This window comes from Micrasema longulum, unplaced genomic scaffold (genome assembly GCF_059751315.1).
Source record: "Micrasema longulum isolate JH-2025_06_02 unplaced genomic scaffold, ASM5975131v1 h1tg000494l, whole genome shotgun sequence".
Classification (NCBI taxonomy): Eukaryota; Metazoa; Arthropoda; class Insecta; order Trichoptera; family Brachycentridae; genus Micrasema; species Micrasema longulum.
Window position 1 is genome coordinate 367,062 of NW_028277691.1, and position 26,819 is coordinate 393,880.

Sequence of the window (26,819 nt, forward strand, 5' to 3'; positions counted from 1 at the left end):
ATTTGCAGTAGGTCCCACATTCTCGTCCATTAGACTTTCAAGTATATTGTTATCATGTTTTATTTCTTGATAATAATCTAGATATTTGGTAATCCGTATGCCTGGAGTTTGGATAAACAGAGTTCTACTGTAGTTCCCTTACAATTTTTATCAATGTAATTTAGTTTAATATTTTTCTAAGCGTGTTCTCTGTAGATGTTAATATTATTTTGGAAAAAAAAAACAGCAATGCTAAAATATAATGTCGTGACCTTGTAGTCGCCAACAGAGATTGTCGCCAATCACAAAACAAGATCCATATAACTAAAAAACAATTTGGTTATTTTTATTTTATTAATATTTTTTTATAAAACAAAATCATCGACGTATTAGGAAAGGTTTAAAATAAAATATTTGTTTCTAAGAAAATCCAATTAACAATTTATTTCATATAAAAATAATCAACAATTTTAACCATTAGAAAAATATTAACTCACTGTATTTGTGCAGCCCGCTAAAATACTATATAATATTATACAATACCTACATTTTATGTTTATTTTTGTTCTAGTGTACTGTTCACCACTAAACTATAAAAATTATACCTACAATAAGTTCATGTTTCAATTCATTATGTACAGTGATTTATGCAATAAAAAGTAATTCTTTAATAAATAATGGTTTCTTTACATATACATATTCTAAAATTATATATTCTTTGTTTATAACAATATACATTTTGTGCAGTAGTTCAATTAGTGGGTTTCCAGATTGCAAATCAAGTCATAATTACATACAATTACAGAATTACATAATTGAGTTAAAAATATAATTTATGCGGTGTTTCCTACCACTTTATCTAAAAGTTAGAAATAAATTTAACAAGGCCATTTTTTCTAAAGAAATAAATTTCTGACAAAATGAAGAATTTATGCACTCTACGGTAAAAATTCTGACAGATTTTTGTCATAAAAATGACAAAACCTGTAAAATATTACAGCTGCAAAAAATGATCGTTTTTTTTTTGTCAAAAATCAATTTATAGAAAAATAATTCCCATATAACACACATGTATTAACTACCTATAAAATTTTAAAGTATTTTCTTTTGCTAATTTTGAAGTAATTACGATTAACTTTGAAGGCAAATATTCAAATAGATTTACATATTATTCTACCCTACAGCAAACAATTTCTAAATTTCCTATAGCCAATCGGTAGAGTAAAATTGAGTTGAGTGGGGTAATTTTTTGCGCATGTCGATTCGGCAACATTGGGGAGTTCCCCGTTTTGGTACAGCGTGTTTAAAATTACATGTTACTTTACAGAATATGTAATGCATGTCACAGATCAACTAAATTAGACACACTGCACATCTAAGGTCAGCGGAAGACTCGACTTAATTTTACTTTACATATTTGTGTTTTGGATATTATTCATTATATTTTAAAAACTTGAGCAAAAGCATGGAAGCTTTCAGATATAAGTGATTGTGACACTAAAATTTCATACTTTGATAAACACAATTATATTTGCTATCCCAGTATTTGGTACTGATTACTGATATAAAGAGTTTTAATTTGTTCGACTTACTCTTGGCCTCGAGTGTAATACATATTTATTTAACCTACGTTTGAATTAGTCTCTATAAAATAAAGATAATTTATTTAAGTTTAACAACGAGCTCTAAATGAGTAGAACTAGTACAGGAGTTAAGGAGTGACCTCTCGTGAACACTCGGTGTTGTGTATTATAAACAGATTTACTAAAGTATTCACAGCGGCGAAGAGTTTTCATAACCGAATGGATCCGGTGTTGATTCTATCGAAGACGTCTCGATCCAGCGTAGTGTACTTCCCAGTTTTAGGATCCAAGAAATACAACTTGTCTTTTACAACATTCGGGTTGAACCCGTCTTCTTGTAAATCAGTCTTCTTCATTTTAAAGGTACCTGTAATCAAAATATTAAAAAATAAATAGCGCATGTCTAAAGTATTTATAATCGATAATTGTTAATGAATGAAGATCTGTCCCAATTAATCGTTTTCGTAATTGGTTTTTAATCAGCAATAATCAAAATATGTTTATGCAAAATAATTGAAAATCAATTTATAGAAGTCAATTATAGACATATTGAATTGAAATTCATTAGAATCATATTGTACACTGTACAGAACTTCAGAATTGATAGCTAATGGCATTTTGAAAACGTCCAAAAAGTAGGATGCCAAGTAAACAACTTATCATTGTAATTAAATGTTGAAACCTTATAAAAAGAGTATGATTCAGACTGACTTTGTCAGGAAATAAAGGATACGGGATAAAAATGTACAAATAAGGAAGAAAAGTGTTACCCGTCATATCCACGTGCTTGAGGATCCTGATGAACACAGGCCGGGCATAAGGAGGGAGGTCTCTCTGGAGTCCGTCTGACAGTAGCTGCAGGTCCAGGGTACCCTCAGGGTCTGCGATGCCACACATTCCCGCTCGACCCTCTACGTGAGGAACCTGGGAACACAATTACATTATAAAATACATTAACTATTTTTACATTAGTAACGAGCATGTTCAGTGTTACCCGAAATTGTATTTTAAAAAGCTTCATTTCGGACATCATAACCATAAGGACGAATAAATTCTAAAATTTATTTTAAAAAATCATCACCCTATCCCTGTTACACAAAGATAATTTCATCAGTCTTTCGCGCCAGATGGCCAATCCAGGAACAATCAAATATCCCAACGTAAACCACCTTTTAAATCAATATTTCATGTTGACCTTCCCAGGAATCGAACTCGGGACCTCGAGTATGGTAGACGAACCCGATAACCACGATACAGTATGAAGCGGACTTATGACCTGATTCTGGTTCTATTTCACACACAGAACTAACTATAAATATCATCCGCCTGGACATGGAAAAAAACTGTATCTTTAAAAATAATATATCATTAATTCCCTATACCCATGGTGCGTAGGGCATTGCTATAATACATCATATTTAGCGTATCTTGATCATCCGTTACAAGTTTGAAAATCACAGATGCGTCAAAATAATAAAATAAAAATTGCATCGGCTTTGTCAACTTTTTCAGACTCGAATCAATTCCTGAGAATATAAAAATATTTTGCATTACGTATGTACTGAAGGAATTACATAAAATTTTTTCTATTTTGTTTTTATCTTTTGTATGTAAAATTATTTAACATTAATTTTCAATGAACACTGGCTTTTAAACTGATAATCAATCAACCAGGCATGTGGAACATGTATTATTTTCTTATGTTTATATTTATTTAATTTGATTTAGATGTACTGAAACTTGCCTCAGATATAGTTTAGAAGGATGACAGGAATTTGCTCCAAAACAAACAAGCCAGCTATCAAATTTAAAAAAAAACAATTTTTCTGTGTAATGTCGAGTACCAATATAAGCAACAAAAATTGTGACGTACTTAGATATATTTGAATGAACAACTGGGCTAAAATTGTTAAATATAGTGTAATGATGAAGTTCAGGGGTTTTTAAAATTTATAATTAGACTATTAACCTAAGCCAAAAATTTGTTTTACATATACCTATTATCAGCGCTCTGAATTTTAAGATATATTTTCTAGAAACTTCGAAAACAATTAAATGCTCTAATTTTTACCACGTGTAAGAAAATATCAAATTTTCCGTAGCACTGAACATCCTCATTGAATTGTCTCTTATTCTATTTGACTACACAAATATTTTCAGTATTTGCAAATCATACATTTTGTAGAATAACTAGACGTAAGAAAAGAAGTCTCACCAGAACACCATATACGACAGCGTCCCTCTGTTGGGCTATGATCGATACAGCAGCTTCCACTTCTCCGGTGGACACGTTCTCTCCTCTCCAACGGAAAGTATCACCCGTCCGATCCTTGAAGAACAAGTATCCAAACTCATCGGCAACCAATATATCTCCTGAAATATTATACATATTTGTGTTTTACTCAATTTACTACAGTAAAAGTCCGTTTTTAATGCCGCCAACTGCCGCCGACACGCGGGAAAGATATCAAAATAATAATGCTAATTTAAAATTCGCGATCTATGATGGATCACTTTTGACTTTTACACATTTGCACTAAGCACAGAATTGGCGAATTTGTTATTTAAAATGTAACTGGTAAATTGACCTTTAATTGTTTGAATGAATGGAAAATATCCTTTTATTAGTATTTCAACCAATATGTAGCGCCACCATCACTCATTGTTTGACATAGGCATAGGTAACTCAGGATTATTTTTTGAGCTGCAGGTCAGCTGGCAGCTCAAATACTTGAGCTGGAGATTTAAACCGGCTCACAGATCAGCTCAAATTATTTTACGCGACTGTCGTGAGTCGCGAGGTCAGGCGCGAAACAGCTGTGGCAGTGAGCCGAATGATAAAGTCGCACCATTCGGCTCAAATAAATGTATGGTTAACCGAATCACCGCTGACTCAGCTGACCTGAAGCATCACGTACATGTACGATTCTAACAAAACTCACAATGTACCGCAGTGAGCGGTAAGCCGCCTATTAGATGTTTGAGCTGCAGCTCAACAGCTCAAAGCGTTCGAACTGTCTTTTTGAACTGGTTCATAATTGAGTTCTGGATAGTCTGTTATATAATATGTTTTACGGAGAGTTCACTACTATGCAAGTTTCTGAAAAACCGCTATTTTTATTTCAACCATTCATACTAATTTCTTCATAGTTTGCACCATAAATCACACTGACATTTTATTTAAACATGCATACAATATTTATGAAGTTTTCAAGTTCCATACAGTGCACTAAAAGTATACTGATTTCATTTCTTTAAAAGACATAAAACCCATACTAAAACCATGGTATTCAGTTTAAACACTCCGAAAAAATTGTCAGTTTGGGACATTTACCGCTGTCTAATGTTGAGCCATTTCATTAGCCTATGATAATTAGATATGCGGTCATATTTCCTAAAGCCAAATAAATACTAGAACAGTTGCTGTAATACATGTGATGTAACAACATACCAGAGATGAACGCAGAATCTCCGCGAGTGAAGACATCGCGTACGATTTTCTTTTCAGAAGCGGCCTTGTCAACATATCCCAGGAAAGCTCTAGACGGATTGGACGGCTGAATCTTCCCAATAAACACTCCAGGTTCATCAACTTTACATAACTAAAAATTAAGAAAAAATAATTCAACATCAGTGGAAATAAAAAAAAATGTTTATCAGAATATTTAAGTTACAAACCATCACGCAGTTTCACCGTAAGGGTAGGCAGAGGCATACGGATCTCACTTCCCCTACATTCACACATTTTCTCATGCACGCGCGCCTATTATTCCGACTTTTGTCATGTCCATCTTCATGTATTTGTTGGATTTGGTCTTGCCATGTCTTCCTCGATTTCTGCATACATCAACATTTGCATCGTAAATCTTTTTAGCCGTTCCTTTGTTTTCCATTCGCTCTACATGTCCAAACCAACAGAGAATTGCTTTCATGATTTTGTCGATAATGGCCTCAATAACTCAAACTTACATAATGTACGGATCTCGACATTTGTGCATCTATCATACATAGTTTTACCACACACCCTCCTGAGAGATAGGATTTTGACAGCATTCAGCCTACTTTCATTCTTGTTTTTTTCCAATTTTATACCTCCTCCCATACATCAAGATCGGCACCGGGACTCCACTGTGAACTGCTAATTTTGCCTCCTGCGATAAACACTTATTTGTCAAGGTTTATTTAAGTGCACTGTTCACTCTGCTCCCGGCACTCACCCTCCTTTCAATATCTTTCTCAGTCATTCCATCCTTAGTAAACATACTTCCCAGACACAAATTCTTCTAATAACCCATTCACAGTGATCTCATATTTATTTCTTTAAAGAACCATCACATTTGATTTATCAACATTCATCAGAAAATCACTTCCCCTGCATACATCGTAGTTTTTTGATACCATTATCGACAAAATTAAGAAAGGTCTTTTGCGATGGTTCGGTCATGTGGAGCGAATGAATGATGAAAGAACGGCTAAAAAGATTTATGATGCGAATGTGTCTGGTTGTAGAAGTCGAGGAAGGCCGAGAAAGACATGGCATGATCAAGTACAACAAATTCTTGAAAGTGGTCATGTGAAAAGTCGGAATAATCGACGTGCGTGCATGAGAAGATGTATGAATGTGAAGGAAGCAAAGGAAGTGTGCCAGGACAGAGTGGTGTGGCGTTCTATCCTCTCTGCCTACCCCTCCGGGGAAATGGCGTGATGGTTAGTTAGTTAGTTAGTTAGTTACAAAAGACAGTTGATAGTTAAATCACCCATTTTTTCTCTCATTCTTAAACAGGTCAGTTCTTCCAAACAGTTATTGAAATATCTGTGTCTTGAGTCTAAAAGGACCAATGTCAGATTTATTTTTTTGCTAACATTTTGTAGGGGGTTGATGTCAATTAAAAAATACATATATTTAAAAAAATTACATACACATACATATTATGTGATAGTGTTTTTTTATTGAAAATGGTTTCAAACACCTCAAACAGTTTATTATAATGTCAAAAAATAGCTGTAAAATTACTCTGCCGTAATGTTGTGATCTACGACATTGGCCCTGTTAGACCCAAGCCACAGATATACGTTGAATAGCCATGGTGACATCACACATCCCCGTTTAGACTCCTTTAGGAATGTCAAACCACGATATGTATGATCCATTTACCCTCACACATGCTGTGCTGTCCTTATACAGAGAAGCAATAGCCAGTTTCAGATTGCCATTTGCTCCATACTTCTGTTTCTAGAGAAAAAAATTATTTTGTGTTCCGAAAAGCAAATATTTATTTATTTATTTGTTAGCCCTGTAGGCTTTTACATGTTTTACATACATAAATATACAGTCAGTAATGTATTTTGCAAAATAAAAAGTGAAATAAATAAAAAAGTAATAATTAATTCATTATGAAATATCAATTCATTATATTCATAGTATTTGGAATCATCCAAAATTCATTCATTAAAGAATAAATAAAAATGAATTAAGAAGAGAAGTATAAAAAAAACATGAACTTTTTACCGCTTTCTAGAATCATTACTATTATTATTTTTTATTTATTTTTTTGCACCACAACAGTCCAGAAGGTCCAATTGCAGTGGTGAATTAGAACAAGATACACCCAGGTTTGAGAAAAATCACATTTGATTTCTTTCTCACCGGGAATCGAACCCAGAACCTTTCGTGCGTGAGCCAAGCATCTTAGCCACTACACCGCCGATTATGTTGGTTATTTTTTATAGATACTTATACTGCATATCATCATACACGCAAAAATCATTAAATAATTATAAGGGGCAACTGAAATAAGTTGATACATGGGTGGTGTTATTCTCAAAACAAACATAAATATTCATAACTAAATCAAGGCTGTTGTGAAAAAAAATGCAGTCCTTAAATAGTTGCCATCAAATATATTTTAGTATATTGTATGTAATTTGCCTATCTATTTCCAGAATTTCCAGAATTACAACTAAGCCCGATCATACTAAGGTGCTCCTCTACATGTTTTGAAGTACATTATTTTTTTTGTATTTGATAAACTTTTAGAAGTAAAAGTTCAAAATGCAAAGGACAGGTACATTGTAATGATATTTTAGAGTATTTTCTTACCTGACACAGCCCTTTAGAGTTTCGAATGGGTTCTCCAGTTCTCTCATCAACCTTAATGAGTGCAATGGGGTACAAACTCGGTAATATACGAGACACAAATCCTATCGCACCCACTGTCCCATCGAGGTTTACTGGAATTATAAAAAAAGGTGACTTAACATTTATGTCAATGTTATGTTATAACAATATAAAATACAAGTCATATTTGTAAAAGTTTAGGTGCTTTGTCTGAACATCATCATCATCGTCATCATCGTCGTTAACATCGTCATCGTCACGTCATCATCTTATGAGCTCCTCAAATCCCACGAAACACACGGGAGATTGCTATCGACTAGAAATGATGCGTTTGAGCCGAGCATTGAAAGAAAAACTGCCCCAATATGAGGAGACGCAACAAAGTAATTCTGCAGCATGACAAAGCTCGGTCACATGTTGCAAGGCCAGTCAAAACATACTTGGAAATATGTACTCAAATGGGAAGTCCTACCCCACCTGCCATAGCCGTCAGGCATTCATGACCTGCCTGAGCAGCACTTCCATTCTACTAAAAAATGGCGCAATTCGTGGATAATCTCAAAAGATGAGTTGTTCTTTTCAAGATGGTATTCGTATGCTGCCAGAAAGATGGGAGAAAGTAGTCACTGGCGATGGAAAATACTTTCGATGAAATGTTCTTTGCTCATTTTTAAAAATAAAGCATTAATTTTCAAGAAGAAACAGCGAGAACTTATTAAGTTTAAAAAATATACATTTTAAAGAAACACGAGTTTGACATAATTACTCGTGTAGGTTTACAAATGGTTTATTTGCCAATCGGTTTAGTGCGTTCAGCTATACAAGGGCACTTCAGCCCAGAAATAACACTAAAATGTGAAATTTCAATATTTCGGGTCAATGGCAACTGAAGAGTAGTTTACCTTCAAAGAGGCCAATTTACTTAAAGTGTAAATGTAAATCCAAAACCTTTTTAGTTAATAATATTTAGTGTTTTATCAAATAATACAAAAATACAAAATAATGTGTAATGTAAGTAATATTAAATTATAAAAATGTTTTTAAAAATATTCTAAATGAATGAGAAAGTTTAGTGGTTTTTTTATATTTTTTTATTTGCTAATAGACTATTAAATTTATAAATTGTGTATCGTATTATCAGCGCTATGATTTTTTAAAGTTTTCTATTTCTGAAATTACTCAGTCAGTACTGCCGATTGGTTCGTTGACAGTAAGTAAACCGAAAATATTCCACGGTTCAAAGTACATAGTTTATTTTTATTAAAATATTTTTTTTCATACATTTTCAAGAAACTTGCCCGTTTAATTTAATTCTCTATTTTTTTACCGCACGCACGTAAATCATTTTTGTATCCAATTTCCCGTAAAGGCTGAAGTTCCTCATTATTGGCAAAAAATTACTAACTCGATTTGAAATGATTTCATCAAATTTTTTATGATATTAATGTTCTTTGTAAATATTTATTGGTAAAATTCCATAGCTAATGAAAGGGTTTTTTATTGATATTTTTATAAAAATCATTAATGTCTTTATGTAACAGAAAGCAATGAAAATATAATATTAATTTGTAAAATAAATGGTAAATTAGGCAGAAAATCATTTGATTAAATTGAATGTGTCCATAGTTAAAAGGTATTAATGCTTTTAAGTTCTTGTAATTAGTTGTTGGGAAAGGTGGTCTGAGATGGCTTACTATTTGGAAATGTAATTCTTTTCAGAAACTTTAAGGAAATCAAAGCGACTAACTGATTATCGTATAATGTTGTATTATAAACAAGAACACAATAAAAGAATTAATTAAAAACATTTCTTTGAACAAAACAGTAAACTCCCCTTGAAAAATCATCTTACCCAACTCCAGGGCATACTCATTTTATATTGGTAAAAAATGCAATCATTAGAAACATTATACCTCTTATGCAATTTTTATTTTTACAAAAGACCATTGGTACAGCGAATTTACTGGTACCGTTTATGGAGCGCAAATATCACAAACAATGCATTTTGCCATTTTTGGTAGCCCAATACATTCCACATGACACCACGTATGGCATAGCTGGCAGCTAAGCCACCATTCTTTTGATCTAGAATGACTAAAAAGATATTTTTTAAATCACTTATCATAGTATTACTTTAGTTCTATATTTGTTCATAGTATTAAAACTAGTGGATAATATATCAGGTTCATAGTATTAAAACTAGTGGATAATTTGGTTAATATTTACATAAATATTGATAATTCAACTACATACACATAACTAATCGATACAGTCATGGCCTTTGAGCACCGTTTTTCATTTTTTATTTATTTTAATACTATGTACATAAAATGTATGCCTAAGAAACAGACTCCGTGTATGTCTAGGAGACAGAATAAGAAATGAAGAAATAAGCTACCGAACCGGAGTCATGGATCGTGCAGAAGAATTAAAATGGCAGTTAGCAGGACACGTGGCGAGGCAAAATGATAGCAGGTGGACACGCGGAATAATCAAGTGGAGACCATGGGCAAATAAAAGAAGTGTTGGAAGGCCACAGAAAAGATGAGTCAATGACATTGCCCCGATAGCCGGTAAAACATGGATGATGAAAGCGGGTGATAGGAAGGAATGGAGACGTTTGGAAGAAGCTGCCATCCAGCAGAGGAGAGAATAAGGCTGAAGAAGAAGAAGAAGAAGATACATAAAATTATACATTTATACAAAGTTGCTTTGACTGTCTAACTAGGTTTATTTATCTGGTTCTAAAAATACATAGAAAAAAATAATAAAGGTAGTTGACATAGTAAAATAAGTAATAAAAATAAAAAAAACATAGTAAAATACGTAGTAAAACCAAAAAAACATTAAAAAACAAAATAAAATGTAAAAAAACATAGTAAAAAGTAATGAGGATATCCAAAATTCAGTCAATAAAAAAATATATGTAATTACATTTCAAATAAGAACATGTTTTTAAGAATATTATTACAATGTTTACTATGAAATTGAAACAATCAATATAATGTAGTTTTATAAATCAATATGTTCAGGGATGTGTAAGACAAATTTACAATGCATATTATGAAACAAACTTGCGAATTTGCGAGCCACTTTTGAAACAAACTTGCGAATTTGCGAGCCACTTTTGAATCAAAATTATTATATTTATTGCAAATCAATACGAAAGTAACTGAAGATATTTACCGATGTTAGCATTTCCTTCCGTTGCTCCATAGAACTCCGTTATCTTGCTAATGTTGAAACGATCCACAAATGTCTGCCAAATCTGAAAAGAACAAACAGGTAGTGTTGTAACGCACAATATCCACTAGTAATCAATGCAATATGTGGACGGAGAAGTATGGGGAGAGTAATACCTGAGGTCTCAATCCATTTCCGTACATGACACGTAATTTGTGTTGTTTGTCTATCGGACTCTCGGGAACAGCCAGTAGGTAGCGGCACATCTCTCCAATATAATTAGCGACCTGCAAATAAAATTCTCCATTGTTATATGTCACTTACAAAATTTTTTGATACAAAAAAAAAAGTTTTAGAATCACAAGTTATGTTCAAATCAATCTTGGCATTAGATAAACAGCAAAAAGATTATTCTGTCAGCCAAAGTCAAAGCCAATATAGGTTTTATAATGGGATACTATGTTCAGTAATTACTGTTAAATAAACATGCAAAGAACTGAAGTTTTTAACATTTTACCATATCATCTATGTCGGCCTCGCGGTGTAATGGTCAGCGCGTTTGCCTACTCCGTTTGACTGATCATCTTATTTATTTAGGATAATTTATATGACGCCATTTTTGTGAAAATCACCTCAAGGACGCTATACAATAAGCATCCCAACACGCTTTGCAGCTACATAGCCCATGGATGTTTAGAAATCTAGCTCCCATTTACACTGCACAAAAAAATTGGTAGGAAGAGTTTTTAATTTATAAATAACCGTTTACAAATAGAATCTAGATTTCATGTCCTGCAGCTACAGAGCGCATAAGCGGTAAAAAATCTAGACTCCATTTACAGTTGAAGTTTATTTTTATATAATATGAAAGCTAACATCACAAAAAGTCTTGCAGCTACAAAGCGCCGAGTGGAATTTCAGTAACATAAGAATGATTTTAAAAAGTTTACAACAAAAAAAAAACAATAATAATACATCGAGCAAAGAACTAGTAAGTATGGCAATTTAGTGAACATGTCACAGCACAAAAAGTAAACGATAAAAAACTCATGTAACAAAAATGATCAAGATACGCTGCAATTGGTGTACCGATGCAGTGCCCTATGCACTATTAGGTGCGGAAAGGGAATGAAGATATCATCTATTCTCCATCTAATGGAGATCTACAAAGGCTTAAATTTTACATTCTGTTATCGTATTCCGTATACATGTTGTAGTACCCGTAAATGAGAGGAGCGCTCTCCCAAAATACGTCATTCTAAAAATTGTGTAATTCTTATAGTATTTAATAAGGAAGTACAGTGCTATGGGAAATTGGATATAAAAACTGTTTTCTAACGCGCGGTAAAAATTAGTATTAAATCACATGCGGAGTAATTAAAAAAATCATAGTGCTGATAATGCCATACATAATTATTGAAAAAAAAAAATCTAAGTTTGATAGTCTAGTAACAAATATATATTTTTTAAAAGAACACTGACCTTCCACATTGTGTAATTATTTGATGAATTAAGTAACACTTATTTACAATTATTGTTAAATTTCTCTTTGAGTTTTTCTAATTAATTAATTATTAATTACAATATCACTAAAAAAAGTAGATAGATTAAAAAAAATATACATACCTCAATTTTGAATATAAATATTTTCAAATATTATATATTTCGTAGAAATCTCCCAGCATGTTTATTTATAGAGGTTTTTTTTTTAGAATCTCATTTTTCAAAAATTTATACGAATTTTTCCTGTTGATAGTATAAAGTTGCCAAATAAACATAGAAGGAAAAGGTCGAATTTATATTGTATTCTTTATTTATACAGTTGTTCTCTCTGAAAACCATAGCTGAACATAATTTCAGACTGTATGAATTAATTTTCGGTTTATTATTTTGCATATTACAGAAATTAACTCTCCCTTCCCGGTGATGTGTAGCTAGTACACTTTGCATTTAATAATTTTAATATCTCGATAAACATAGTACCGAATATATAGTTGTCCCACACTCTTTTTACGTCTCACTCTCGATATTACAGGTATGTCTGGGAGCGAGAGAGACAATTTCGCGGGTCACACTTGCAAAGTTGCCAGTATTTCTGCTAGTTAGTAGTGTTAATACGTTAGTAGTTCTCCGGATTTTGTTAGGAGCGGTTCTTTCGCCCGCATTGTGAGCAACAGCCAATGGTTTTTTCATGTTTTTAGCAATTAGATTAAAAATATTATAACTTTTGACTCAACTTTAAATAATTGAAGCAATTGCCCATAATGTTTCATTTTTCAAATTACGCGAGGATGTATTTGTCCCAGTAAGGGAAGGGTTAATTAGTTCACAAGTCATGCATCAATCTTTTAAATAATTTATTTGTGAGCATATTGAAAGAACACCTTAGCCAAACTTTGTTATTTTATCGATTGAATTAGAATTTACTTCTTAAAACTTCGACACAAATTATTTTAAAATAGAACGCATTGGATACAACAAAAAAGGATACAATAATAATTCTTGTATACCCACGAACACGCCATGCCTTTGTGGGATTTAAAAAAATAAATTCTTACTGATAATATGTATTTCATATCTATGTAACTATTCTTTATCTTTTTAATACTCTGTTTTACCTCTTATGTATATTGTAAAAAAACAAAAAACTATAATAATAAAAATAAATAATTATGTGATTTGGGTCTAAAATGGACAATGTCATAAATAACAAAACTACAGGAGAGTAATTTTACAGCTATTTCGTGACGTTATAATAAACTGTTGGAGGAGTTTGAAACTATTTTCGATTAAAAAACATTACCACATATTGATTGACATCAACCCTCAACAAAATGTCGGCAAGAAAAAATTGAAATCCAACATTGACCCTTTCAGACCCAAGGCACAGAACTGTTTCAGGAGAATACCTCTCCTATTAACGGGTATCGTAACATCTCGATTCTAAAAATATCTTATTAAAATTTCTTCAAAACTGGAATACTGTTCTTTGCAATAAAAAACAAAATATACTCGCATATTTGCATACAGATCACAGCATTAAACTTAATATCATGTTGGTTTTATAGCAATTTTATTGATCAAGACGTAAAAGTTTACGATATGACGACATAGCACAAATTTAGAGTGACCTTTGCTTGCTGTGAGCCTCTCGATATGTCATGTGTAACCATATTTCCATTATTTATTACGACAGGAAAAATGGTTGTAATGTAAATTAAAAACATCCTTCAAATAGGTTTTTTAAAAAGCTTAAGTTTTCTACTTATAATTATACAATTTTAAGATTTTAAAATATGTTAGCACGTAAGTCTATGGTTACTTTAATTCATAGTTTGCGCAACTCAAGGTGACACTTTATTAATGAAATTTTAAATGAAAAAAAAGGATTTTCAAGAATGATGCCTACAAATTTAAAGTTACTAAAAAAACAGTATTTAACCAGGGGTGCTATTCTGAATCTTCTCATGAGGGTAGAGAAGAAAGAAATTTGGGGGTTTTGATTAAAAATATTTTTTTTGGCAATTCATCCTATGAAGGATGATTTCTGCTATCCGTGTAAATAATTTTATGTAGACTGGGATTTTCAGAAGATCCACTTCGGGAGTAAGTGAGGATAGGAGAGAAGTGACATTTATAGTAATTAAACTGTGACACCCGCGGTTTATAACTTTTGTAATTTCTAAGATTTTTAAGTTGTTTAATTTCAATGTTTTATTTTCAACATATGGAACCTTCAGTCCGGCGTCTTTTTTTGTTTATAGAGAAACCGGTTAAGGTTTTTATTACAATTATGATAAGACGGTTCACGATTCGGAAAATTTATCATTAATTAGACACCTCAAGTCTTCTTCATACACCCCCCCACAAACACAAAATACTACAAGACACGAAGACTCGACTTATTACCTCCATAATGTATTAGATGTAGAATTTAGTAGACACTGTTAAAATTATAAAAGATTAATTACTAAATTATAGCTTGATAAGGAAGCTCGTGTAACTTCAAAACCGGTTGGCGATCAAAAACATTTCTATTTTTATTTAAACTGTATTTTTTATATCTTTTATTTATTAATTTATACATATATTTCATATTTTACAACATAGCACAAAAAACACTCTGGCAAATTCTGCTATTACTAGGAGTAGGCTCAGTATATGAAGGGTAGGCAAGACAAAGACAAAATAACCACAAAGTTAGAGTTTCAAATATAAATCTAAAATAAAAAATATATTTACGAAACATCTCTAATGCTTACCGTAGCATTGAACTTGATGCAGTCCTTCATGAAGTTGGAGGCGGAGAACTTGTTCCGCATGGCCACCGTATTCCCGTACACTATAGCCTGTCCTGCGGCCGTCACTCCTCCGGCTGTGTGGTACAGCGGCAGCGGTGTGTACACAATGTCTTCGGGGCGGATGGTGCTCAGGTAGTGGATACCGGCAGCCAGGAAGTAATACCTGCGTGCATCGTTATTTTATTATGGCACAAGTCGGAGGGTAAGAACAAGAGCTGACACAACCGGGACCGAGAATCCGCGTAGAACATTGGAAATTTGATTTATTGTTTTGATTGATTTTCACGCCGAGTGGATCGGAAATCAAGCGGAGGTAAGTCCCCCTCGTTGCGTAGTGGATGGCGCATTTGTCTACCGCTCTTGAGGGTTAGGTTTGATTACCGGGAGGGCAGACGTGAAATATTTATTTTTAAGGTTATTTATAGGCACCTAACAGATGATTGAATTAAGCCGCATTTACAAATGCAGTAGCATATGGACCACTGCATGTGGAAAGGGAAATGATGACGATGATTAGGTGCATGTCGTCTCTGAGCTACCAGCACCGCGTGTGTCATTTCTGTTATTTTTACAGGGCGATGAAAAAACTGCTTTTTTTATTGAATTAAAAAGGAAATTTAGTATGACATTTTTGGTGGGCAACAGTTTATGGATAAATTTTTCATATTAATACATTAAAAGGCGTAATTTAGTTGAGTTTTCAACACAAATAATACGTACAATGAGTTAGAAACTAGATTAAATATATCTTCTCTTCAAGACCGTTGAAATAAATTCAACCTTCTAGTCCTATTTAAAATTCTCAACTCCCTCTTTGATGCGCCTGAACTACTGAGCTCAGTAAAATTAAATATCCCAACTAGAAACCTCAGACAAAACTTACTATTTCATACCGAAAACCATAGAACTAACTATGGTTTTCATTCCCCAATGCCCAGAATTCTTAGGTCTGCCAACAAACGTACGAGTCTTGATTTCTTTGATAACAAGTTATCTTCTTTCAAACGACCAAATTCAATTATAAACCTCTCTCTCGCTTCCACTCCCACCAAGTCTACTATATACCATTGTCTTTCTACTTTCCTTATAATTTTATTTATTTATTTTATTTTATTTATTTATAAATCATATAACACAAAGTATTTTACAAGTATAATACGTTGAATTACATTCCCAGGAGTTACAACAACTCAATTCAGGACATAAATAATATTAAAGTTTAAAAAATAACACATCATAATAATAATAATAAATTATGACAATTTTTATAGTGCCGTTTTCGTGAATAATCGCTTCTAGGGCGCTGTGCATTATACTTAATTCTATCAGCTTACTCTTAATTACTTTTCACTTACACACTAATTTTATAAATTACCCATACACATATGTACTATGTTTGTATTCCTTTTAAGCAGTAGCACTTTTCAAATCAGGAAACGATTTCACAAATAAATGAGTTTTTGATTTTTTTCTAAAAAGCGATTCTGTTGCACAATTTTGTAGTTCTGAAGGTAAGGCATTCCACGCCAAAAGTCCGGCTATTGCAAAAGCTCTATCACCAAATTTGGAACTCTGGGGGTAGTATTATTTTCCCTACAGCAGAACAGGAGGCTGAGCGGAGAGTGAGGCGCCTATCTGCCAACTCATCCGGAATGCAGAGTTCCTTAAGGTATTGAGGAACATATTGAGAACAACAAAGAAACAAAGCAAGTTTAGCACCTTTATAACTAAATATAGCACAAGAATATATCCGACAAAAACCTTTTCTTACACAAACAGAATAAATATATAAAAAAACGCTTTTAAAAATGAAAAAAGGAGTGAATCTACTTAGGGAGATAAGGATCGGGTTGTGATCGGGTTGTGGTCCTGTGGCTAGTGTCTCGGACTCACGAACCAAAGGTCTGTGGTTCGAATCCCACTCTACCCCAACTTGATTCCATTTTCTAAAAGTGAGTTATTTACAACTCGTTGAAAATGGCCCTCAAAATTAAATATTTGGGTAAATCATAAGAACGCAAATATTTCTTTTTTTTTAAAAAAAAAAAAAAAAGGTCATTAACATCACATGCCATGCAGATGATGCTGCCATAGTGATGATGAGAACATATCCATCTCAGTTAGTAAACATCTAATAATAATTTTCTATGTTTAAATATGTCCTTAAAAATGCCCATTGGGCGTATATATAAATAAATAAATAAAAATAAGCAGTTTTTTCATCGTCCTGCAAAAAGGACAAAATGACTTGCAGTGTTGTTAGCTAACAATGATATTTGGCCACGGAGGATTAGCATCAACCTTGATTAAAGTCATCTCCAAGATGGGGTTATTGGACTCAGAACTTTACGAGCTATTGATCCAAGTCCAAGGTTACTATTGTTGATGGAATGATTTGTATAGTATTTTCATTATAATATTGCAATACGCGTATTGCTAAAATTGTCATGATATTATGGACAAAGTGTGCCTGCGCACAGTTATTACTCATATATTTACACGCAAACAAAGTTCATTTAACACATTTCAATGAATTTTTTCCGTCTAAATCTTTTTCTATCAAATATCAAATCGACACAGTTATAAACTAGACAGTGAAAGTTTTACAAATATGTATGGTAAATATCATAAAATCATTTAGCCACTGTATACTAATGAGGCAATGTGTTGTGCAAATATTTTAAACACTTTATTGTGACAATGTGTGAATTAGTTGTAAAAACATATTAATTATGTGTATTCTGTTTATTTAACCCTCCGTATGCCGGGAAGGGTCTGACAGACCCGGGGCAATTTTAAACAGCTGTAACTATTTCAAACATTACTCATGAATTTTGTAAATTTCAATAGTTCCCGCTTCCAGTAGATCAGAACTAAGTTTATCTTTTCAGACTTCCTAATAATGAATAACAAATTATTGAAAATAACTGTTGAGTATTAATTTGTTTTAAATGCTACCTTTTACTTATAATTCTGCTTACGTGTATGTACGAGTATATTATTCTATTTGCAACTAATATGTAAAAGGCACTGAAGTGCCGTTTATTTCAATAAAATAAAATATTATGATATTCCTTTTCTCTTTAAAGTGTTATTTTCGTGGTGTAATAGTCAGCGCATTTGCCTATCATGCGAAAGGTCTCTAGTTCGATTCCCGGCATAGATGATACGAAATATTTATTTAAAAGGTGTTTTTCACACTAGAATATTTCATAGTCCCCGGACTGGTACCTGAAGCGTTAGACTGATCATCTTACCTTCATGCAACAAAAAAATGATCAAGATACGCTGCGATTGGTGTACCAATATGCACCACTAGGTGCGGAAAGGGAATGATGATGATGATGTTATTTGTTTTCTTAAGTTTTTTTAATTTATTTTAGATTTAGAATATTTAAAATGTCTTCGGAACTAACCGCAGAGGATATCGAAGCGTTACTAAATGAAGAAAACCATGAATGCGAATAAAATAAGTTTGATTCAAGTGGTGATGAAAACGATCACATTGGCAGTAGATCATCTTTAGGTACAGAACAAAGCGCCTGTAGTTTCGAAGAGGAAATGACCAATGTTGACAAATGTTTAACGTCTCTTCTAACTTCATCGAGTGAGCTTAATGATCAGTCCGAAAGTACTGATAAACGCAATGATTTGAGGGGCTTTTACGTTGGTAAGAACAAAAATATCAATTTAAAAGTATGTATGTTTGGAAGGGTCAACTGGGTTTAGCATTCAATAATATTCAATAAAAAAAAAGAAGTGGGTGCCCTGGACTGAAAACATTTTGTTTTGATTTATTTCACCACAAGTGATAAAGATGTATATTGCGGATAGCTTAAAATAAAATAAAACTTATAAGGTCATTTTAAAAAAACTCGGTTGCTTTTGCCAATATCCTCACAACAAAGCTCTTGAAAAACTGGTTTTCACCTCACCCGATAAGATATTAAAAACAACTAAATGGATTCAGATGTATCTGCTATACTACACACTTTTGTCTGTCCTTGAATTACCTTTATACTAAATACTTTGAATTTTTTTATAATGAAATATTTTTATTTTTTGCATACATTTTTTTACAATACATGGATCGTTCCTTTGTTAAGTCAGGACTTATTTTATTGTTACATACATCTGTAAAACAACTTTATGTAAAAGCTCTGTTACTGTTCGCACACAAACATTATTCTCTACCTTCCGTAACTCATTGCACAAATACAAGAGTTACTAGATACTCCACCCTGATGCTGCAAAAACAATTAAAAATTAATACAAATTTCGGCCAAAGAGGATCTGCCTACTTTTTGGTTAAAGTCTACATCCATTGTCTATAAGAACAATTAGTAAGTACTCACAATATAAAATTGTTATTAGGAAATGGATACTGTGGGTTGCGCACGGATCGATGAGTGGATCAAGCCAAATAGGTAAAAATTGGTTTCCTGATTATGAAATTTTGTCTACAAGTCTATATGAATTTATTAAGTTTATTTTAGTTTATATTGCTTATTATTTTTACGATGATAATTTGGTTAATTAGATTAATTACGTTTTTATTTTCTTATTATGTTAACTATGTTAAATAACTCATTTAAGGCATCTTTCATTATACTTATTGTAAAATGTTTCCTTCGGCATGGGACTTTATTCTGTATTAAAAAAAATCATCAAAACAAACAATTAATTTCCCCTTCTCCACGCACTCACCAAATGTTGTAATTGTCAGATATCTTCACGCCAAAGTCCAGCACATTGAACACATATTTTTGGTTTCAAAATAGTAAAATGCTAATATAGAAAGGTTGGAGGTTGGAGATTCTGTGTCTCGACTCAGATACACACTAAAAAGGGAAAACGAGTATAGATGTGTCTGCCTCGTGAAACGGTTGGCTATTCTTAAGGTCCCGGGTTTAACGCCTGGCAGGGTGGACTGACACCTGAAGTGTAAGACCGATCACCTTACCTTCCATATAGCAAAAATGATCTAGATACGCTGCAATTAGAGTGCCGATACAGTGCCCTATACGCTACTAGGTGAGGACAGTGAATTTTTTTTTTTTTAATAAATACATTTTTGCATTTTTATGATTTAGCCAAATATTTCAATTTTGGGGGCCATTTTCAACGAGTTGTGAATAACTCACTATTAGAAAATGGGAACCAAGTTGTAGTAGAGCGGGGTGCGAATCTCAGACCTCTTATTTGTGAGCCCGCGACACTAGCGACAGGACCACAACCCGGTTCAAATAATAATGATATTATCGTAGTATATTATTCATCCCATCTCAACATAGAAATTTTTGTATATGAATAAATAAAAAATAAAATAAAATGAACGCTGTTCTGCAGCACTGAAAGGAAAAAAACATGGAACTTCTTAGTTCATTTAAAACAATGCGAGACGTCTCACCTAGAGTGAGTGATGACAGCAGCCTTGGGAAGCCCGGTGGTGCCGGAGGTGTAGATGTACAGGACCTTGTCGTAGAAGGAGCGCCCGGGAGGGAGGGGCACGGGCGTCGCCGGCGCCGCGTCCAGCAGCGGCTGCAGATCCTTTACCGCGCCCCCCTCGCCTGCCCCCGCCCCGACAGCCACGACCCCCGCCCCTCCGATCCGCCAGCGGTACAGAGACAGAGAGGGACTCAACTCCGATGATATATCCTTCACGGCTGCGAAATCGTGTTTCATTAATGGCTTAATAGATAATAAATTTAACATCTTGGTAAAGTTTTACTTTGAATTTTTTGCTTAATCCTACCTCATAGTGTTAAAAATGAATCAAAATTATTAAAATACGTTCCATAGAATCACTTTTACAACGAGATCACTTTCCGAAACTAGAAAATTTTACAAAAGCATCAATGAACGGAGAAAGGAATTTAAACCAAGACTTGTCGTATGAAGATCAAAAGTGAGTGATATTATCTATGATAAACTAGATAGTCTAAAGCTCTGGATGCAACATTTTGATGAGCTGATTAATGGAGGCTCTGACACAACAGGTAATACAATAGATGTAAACTTGGGTGAAGACAATAATACCCAAACACCACCCACAAAGGATGAAATATGTTACTCAATAAAATGTCTTAAAAACAATCAATCACCTGGGCATAATAATATCCCCAGAGAACTGCTCAAATGTGGCGGCAGTGGTGTTCGCACAGAACTACATGACTTAATTATTCAATATAGGAAATTATATAGGAAATGGAAACAATACCAGACAGTAACATCAGTGTTATATGCCCCCTGCACAAAAAGGGAGATGCCATGAACTGTGATAACTACAGAGGCATAACACTGCTGGACACAGCTTATAAAGTTTTTGATGGATTCCTATTTAGAAGACTTCTCCCACATGTTGAAAAAAGTATAGTAAGGCAATACCAGAGTGGATTCAGACCAAATAGATCAACTACTGACCAAATATTTACATTGAGGGTCATACTGGAAAAAATGCTGGAATATAACGTGAGACCCACCACATGTTTATTGACTTTAAATCGGCAAATAACAGTATCAAGAGGTCGAAGCTTTACGAGGCGATGGCTGAATTGGGGATGCCTAAAAAGCTAATACGACTTACTAAGATGACAATGTCTATAACACAATGCTTGGTGAAGGTTCAAAACAGCAAATCAGATCCATTTCAGATGTACAACGGTCTAAGGCAAAGTGATGTACTGGCATGCCTGTTGTTTAATATTGCTCTAGAAAAATCCATAAGCGGAGCAGGAGTAGAAACAACAGGAACTATTTTTAGAAAGACCACCCAGTTATTAGCCTATGCAGATGACTTTGATTTAATCTCCAGAACTATCCTGGGATTGAAAGATGATTTCTTAAAGCTAGAGATGGCTGCAAGAGACATGGGTCTTAAAATAAATACATCTAAGACTAAATATATATTAGCAAGAAAGTCACAAATAAACCAATTGACGTTGGGTCACACCACATAGACAATGTCAACTCCTTAAATATTTAGGTACTGAAATAACTAATGATAACATTTATAGTACAGAGATAAGAGCACGGCTATCTGCAGCAAACAGATGTTATAATGGCTTGTTAAAACACCTGGGATCCAAATTGCTCACCAGAAAAACTAAGACCACAAAACTCTCCTCAGATCGGTCATTGCATATGGTGCTGAATGCTGGGTTATGAAAAACATGGTATTTGAAAGAAAGAAAGAAAGGTATTTGAAAGAAAAATATTAAGGAATATATATGGAGCTGTCAACCAAAACGGAGTCTGGAGGAGACGGTTTAATCATGAATTAGAGGCATGGCGAACCCAACATTGCACAATTCATAAAAATAAGAAGATTACAATGGTTGGGCCATGTGCAAAGAATGAATGATATTCGTACCCTAAAAAATATTATTTATACCACTCGGGAAGGCAGGTGAAGCAGAGGCAGACCAAAATTAAGATGGCTTGATAATGTGAAAAGTGACATTAGAGCAATTGGTCTGACGAACTGAAGAAGAGCCGCGGGGTGCAGGGAGGAATAGAGACAGATTTTGGAGGAGGTCAGGGCTCGCAATGGGCTGTAGCACCACTGATGATGATTATTTTTTCATTCATTTTCAAGAAACTTTGCTGTACAATTTAATGTTCTAATTTTTACTGCACGTAAGAATATATTTTTTGTATCGAATTTCTCGTAGGGCTAAACTTCATCATTGTTGTCGGCATTACTTTATATCTTACACAAATAACATCAACCCTGATGTGAACACTGTAATGGGATCCGAAACACAAAAAAGAGTATAAACGACACAAGGCATAATAACCCAGAAAAACTCATTATGCATCTGAACGGCCGTGAAAATATATGAAATTTAATTATGTACAGATGTTTTTTTTTAAACACTGAATATTACCCAGTAAAAATATTATCTCTTGGACATGTAGTTTTAAACGGATTAAAAGTACATTATTTAGATTACGTTGATATATTTTCGGGAGAAGTTGAGGGTACCTTGCTCAAACTCCTCGGTGTAGATGAGGGCCTGGCACTCCGCGATCTTGAGGGAGTGCAGCAGGGCGCGGCCGCGCTGGTTGGTGTTGAGGAGTGGCACCACGGCTCCAAGGCGAGCCAACCCGAGCCAAGCGGCCTGCTGCTGGGCACAGTTGCCCATCATGATGGCCACGGACTGGCCCGGCCCGTATCCGTGGCCGCGGAACACGCTAGCCATGCGATAGGACAACTCTTGCAACTGTAACAAATATTTATATTATTTGGCCTGATCCACTTATCAATCTGTGTTCAATCCACCCGCATTATCCAATTCTTGATAGCTATGTATGTATATTATTATGCATTTAAAGAGATACGGAAAAATGTTCAGTGTGGTTCCAGCAGGACGGGGCAACTGCCCATACACCCAATGAGATGATGGATTTTTTGAGAAGCAAGATTCGCGGCCAAGTTATCTCCTGGCCACACGGCCAGCTCGCTTCTCAGACCTTAGCAGTTGTGATTTTTTTCTTGTGGGGTTCCTTGAAGCGAGAGTTTACACAAACAAACCCCGCACACTGGACGAACTAACCCTTCTGTAATAAGTAATAAAACATTTTGTTTCACTTTTAATTTTTGTGTTGTTTTTACTTTAAAACCGCCAGATCATTTGGCCGCTCCCTGTATATTTATGGATATGTGGGTATATTAAATGTTAGTAAATTTTTGTGTATAACGACATACCGACTTTTCTGTGTCTACCGGTTTCGAGACGTACCCGTTTCTTCATCAGGACACTCATTACACTAACGTGCAAATCCCACTATACACCTTCACCATAGTTGCATAAAACCTATGAGCTGATAGGAAACATGCTGTTATTAGCTGACACTAGCATGCACTTAGGTTAGCTACTAACAGAATGCGTCCTATAACTACTACTATGGACACTATTATCATTAGTCTGGACATCACTCAAAGGACACATGACGTTGGCAGCCAACGCCAACTTGCACTATAACGGTGTTGGCTATTAACGTCAGCACGTTGGTTTTATATTTTTGTGTGACTAGACTACTACTATATTAAAGGTGTATAGTCGGATTTGAATGTTAGTGCATTCGTCTCTTGATGAAGAGACGGGTACGTCTCGAAACCGGTACATATATATACAATTATTTACTAACATTTACTAAAATGTTTGACCACAAAATTAATGCTTTGAATATTATTGATAAATATGTATGTATATATTATTATTAGGTATATTATTTTTTAGCACCACAGCAGGCCAGAAGGCTCAATTACAGTGGTGAATTACATCACAGAACACCCAGGCTTGAGAAAAATAATATTTTTAATTTTTGCGTTCTCACCGGGAATCGAACCCGGAACCTTCCGTGTGTGAGTCGAGCGTCTTGACCAGCAAAAGATATTTCTGATGGGACTTATCAACAGAAATGGAACATTTTTGAGAAAAAAATAAGTCTAGGGTCTATGACCTGCCATTGGCTGGTTTAAATGATTAATTTTGTGATGCACTGATGTTGATGATAACTACTGTGTTTTTATTTTATTTCGTACCTTGGAAGAATATTGGCATCATACATTTTTTAAATAATCTGTGTTGTATAACTTGTATTCTTTTTAAGATGTATTAAAAACAATATTTTTAAAGTCTGATAAAAAGTAAGGAAATCATACAATCTGCACATTTTTAAACGGCGTTCTTTCAAAATCGTGCTTTTAAAAAAGGAAAATACATAGATAAAAACAATAAACTTCAAAGCTTTTTCTGATAAAAATAAACTTAGGTACATCAAAATTTTAAGTAACTAAAATATAAGAGGGAAATAAAATGGATTTAGAAAAATTAGTTGCATTTCCGAAATCAATATGGATATTGTGGAGAAATGTTTACATACGTAACTTTAAAAATCGAATTGTTAAAAAATATGTCTCTACAAAAACGCTACATGTTTGGCCTGGACTATTGTGACGTCAAGATTCTTTTTTAATTTACACTGTCACAAAGTTCAAAATTTAACCGAATTAGAGGCGTGGCCAATGCAATGGACCGTTTTCGCGGGAATTAAAATTTTTTAGTACAAAAAATTTATTTTTTTTACTCAACAGTATTTTGAAGACCCTTTTTAATTGAAAATTGTACAAAAAATCGTAATATGTTTCTGTTACTATTCGACCGACCGATTACGCCTCTTGAAATTTGGACAAAGTTGTACATAAAAAAGGGAGTTGGTTATTATGTGTGCAAGGTGTATTTAATACGATAAGAAATGTTAGTATTAAAACCACAGATTTGGTGTATTATCTATTCAGTTATTAAAACTCAATATATTAAAATTATGCTAAAATAATACTGTAGAAATGAAATATTTTAAAACAGCGGACTAATTTAAACAGAAAGCACCTATTTTTTTTATTAATAAAACGTAAATAGATCATTTATCATGACGCATAATTGACTTTTTTAAATTTTCACTTAATTTTCTAAAAGTTTTTTGTATTTAGTGACAATGTTTATTTATTTATTTTTCAAAATAAATAATTGCGTTCTTATCGTTTACCCAAATACTTAATTTTGAGGGCCATTTTCAACGAGTTGTAAATAACTCACTATTAGAAAATGGGAATCAAGTTGGGGTAGAGTGGGATTCGAACCATGGACCTTTGAGCTGTGAGTCCGAGACACTAACCACGGGACCACAACCCGATTGTGAAATCGTGTCAAAAACGACCGAAATCGTGTCAAAAATAGTCAAAAATATTGGAAGGCGCAATTTTATTTATACTGTTCATGCGCTAGGGTCAGGTGGGGAATAGTGTAACACGGGGTACACTATACCAGTAATAATATTTCCTTTATTTCAAAAAGTTCGACATTCGCTATCTTAACACAGAGCTAATTTAATAATAATATTCATTATTTTTGTAGTAATTGCAAAATCAAGGTTCGTAGGTTTTCACGGCCTTCAGAATACAGATAGTGTTTTTCTGGGTTATTATGCCGTGTTTGTGGGCTTTGTATTGCCAATACAAAGCCCACAAACACGGCATAATAACCCAGAAAAACACTATCTGTAATTGCAAAATATTGTTTTTGTTGATGAGAAGTAGTGATTCAAAATGTCTTCATTGCTATTCTCAAATATTTTAGCATCGGTGAGTAAATGTATATCCTATTTGATATATTTTTTGTAAGCCGTTTAATAAATCAAACGAGCTTGCTGCCGGTTATTCTAGAATAACTTTTTGAAATTGAAAGCAAATAATTTAAATACCCTCTGAGGCCCCTCGGATGATCTGGGGTACAGTGTGACAAGTGACTTCAGAAATTACGTTAGTTCACAAATAATATGATTTTATTGATTTTTTTTTAGTAAAGTCAAACTAAAGCTTACTGTTTTATCTTTGTTATTATTGTTCTTTTTAAATTTAAAAATCTTTTTATTATATCCTTTCTAACTAATTTCACATATTTTTTCTGTATATTCTGTGTTTATTATTTAGTATGTTAGAACGTATTTTATTTTTATTTTTTTGTAAATGCCTTTTGGGCGTTAATGTACAAAATAAATAAATAAAAATATATAAAATAAAATAAATAAAAGAAAATCTACTGATTTACTGTAGCAAAAGTGTTTATTAAATAAATATATTATAAATTC

The 26,819-nt window shown here is 33.5% G+C and overlaps 1 protein-coding gene across 5 annotated transcripts in view; it reads right to left on the minus strand.

The window, feature by feature from the left end:
- Positions 1 to 392: 392 nt before the first annotated feature.
- Positions 393 to 26,819, minus strand: part of Fatp1 (Fatty acid transport protein 1) — a 74,802-nt gene continuing 48,375 nt past the window's right edge. For all 5 annotated transcript variants that reach the window (XM_088227246.1, XM_088227243.1, XM_088227245.1 and 2 more), the window contains exons 5-14: positions 23,152 to 23,389; positions 20,575 to 20,830; positions 15,126 to 15,327; positions 11,040 to 11,150; positions 10,867 to 10,948; positions 7,663 to 7,793; positions 5,014 to 5,164; positions 3,778 to 3,935; positions 2,333 to 2,486; positions 393 to 1,929 (exon numbers count right to left, since the gene is read on the minus strand). In XM_088227246.1, coding sequence (XP_088083372.1) covers positions 1,772 to 1,929; positions 2,333 to 2,486; positions 3,778 to 3,935; positions 5,014 to 5,164; positions 7,663 to 7,793; positions 10,867 to 10,948; positions 11,040 to 11,150; positions 15,126 to 15,327; positions 20,575 to 20,830; positions 23,152 to 23,389 — 1,641 coding nt within the window. In that variant the 3' untranslated portion in view covers positions 393 to 1,771. The remainder of the gene's footprint in view (positions 1,930 to 2,332; positions 2,487 to 3,777; positions 3,936 to 5,013; positions 5,165 to 7,662; positions 7,794 to 10,866; positions 10,949 to 11,039; positions 11,151 to 15,125; positions 15,328 to 20,574; positions 20,831 to 23,151; positions 23,390 to 26,819) is intronic.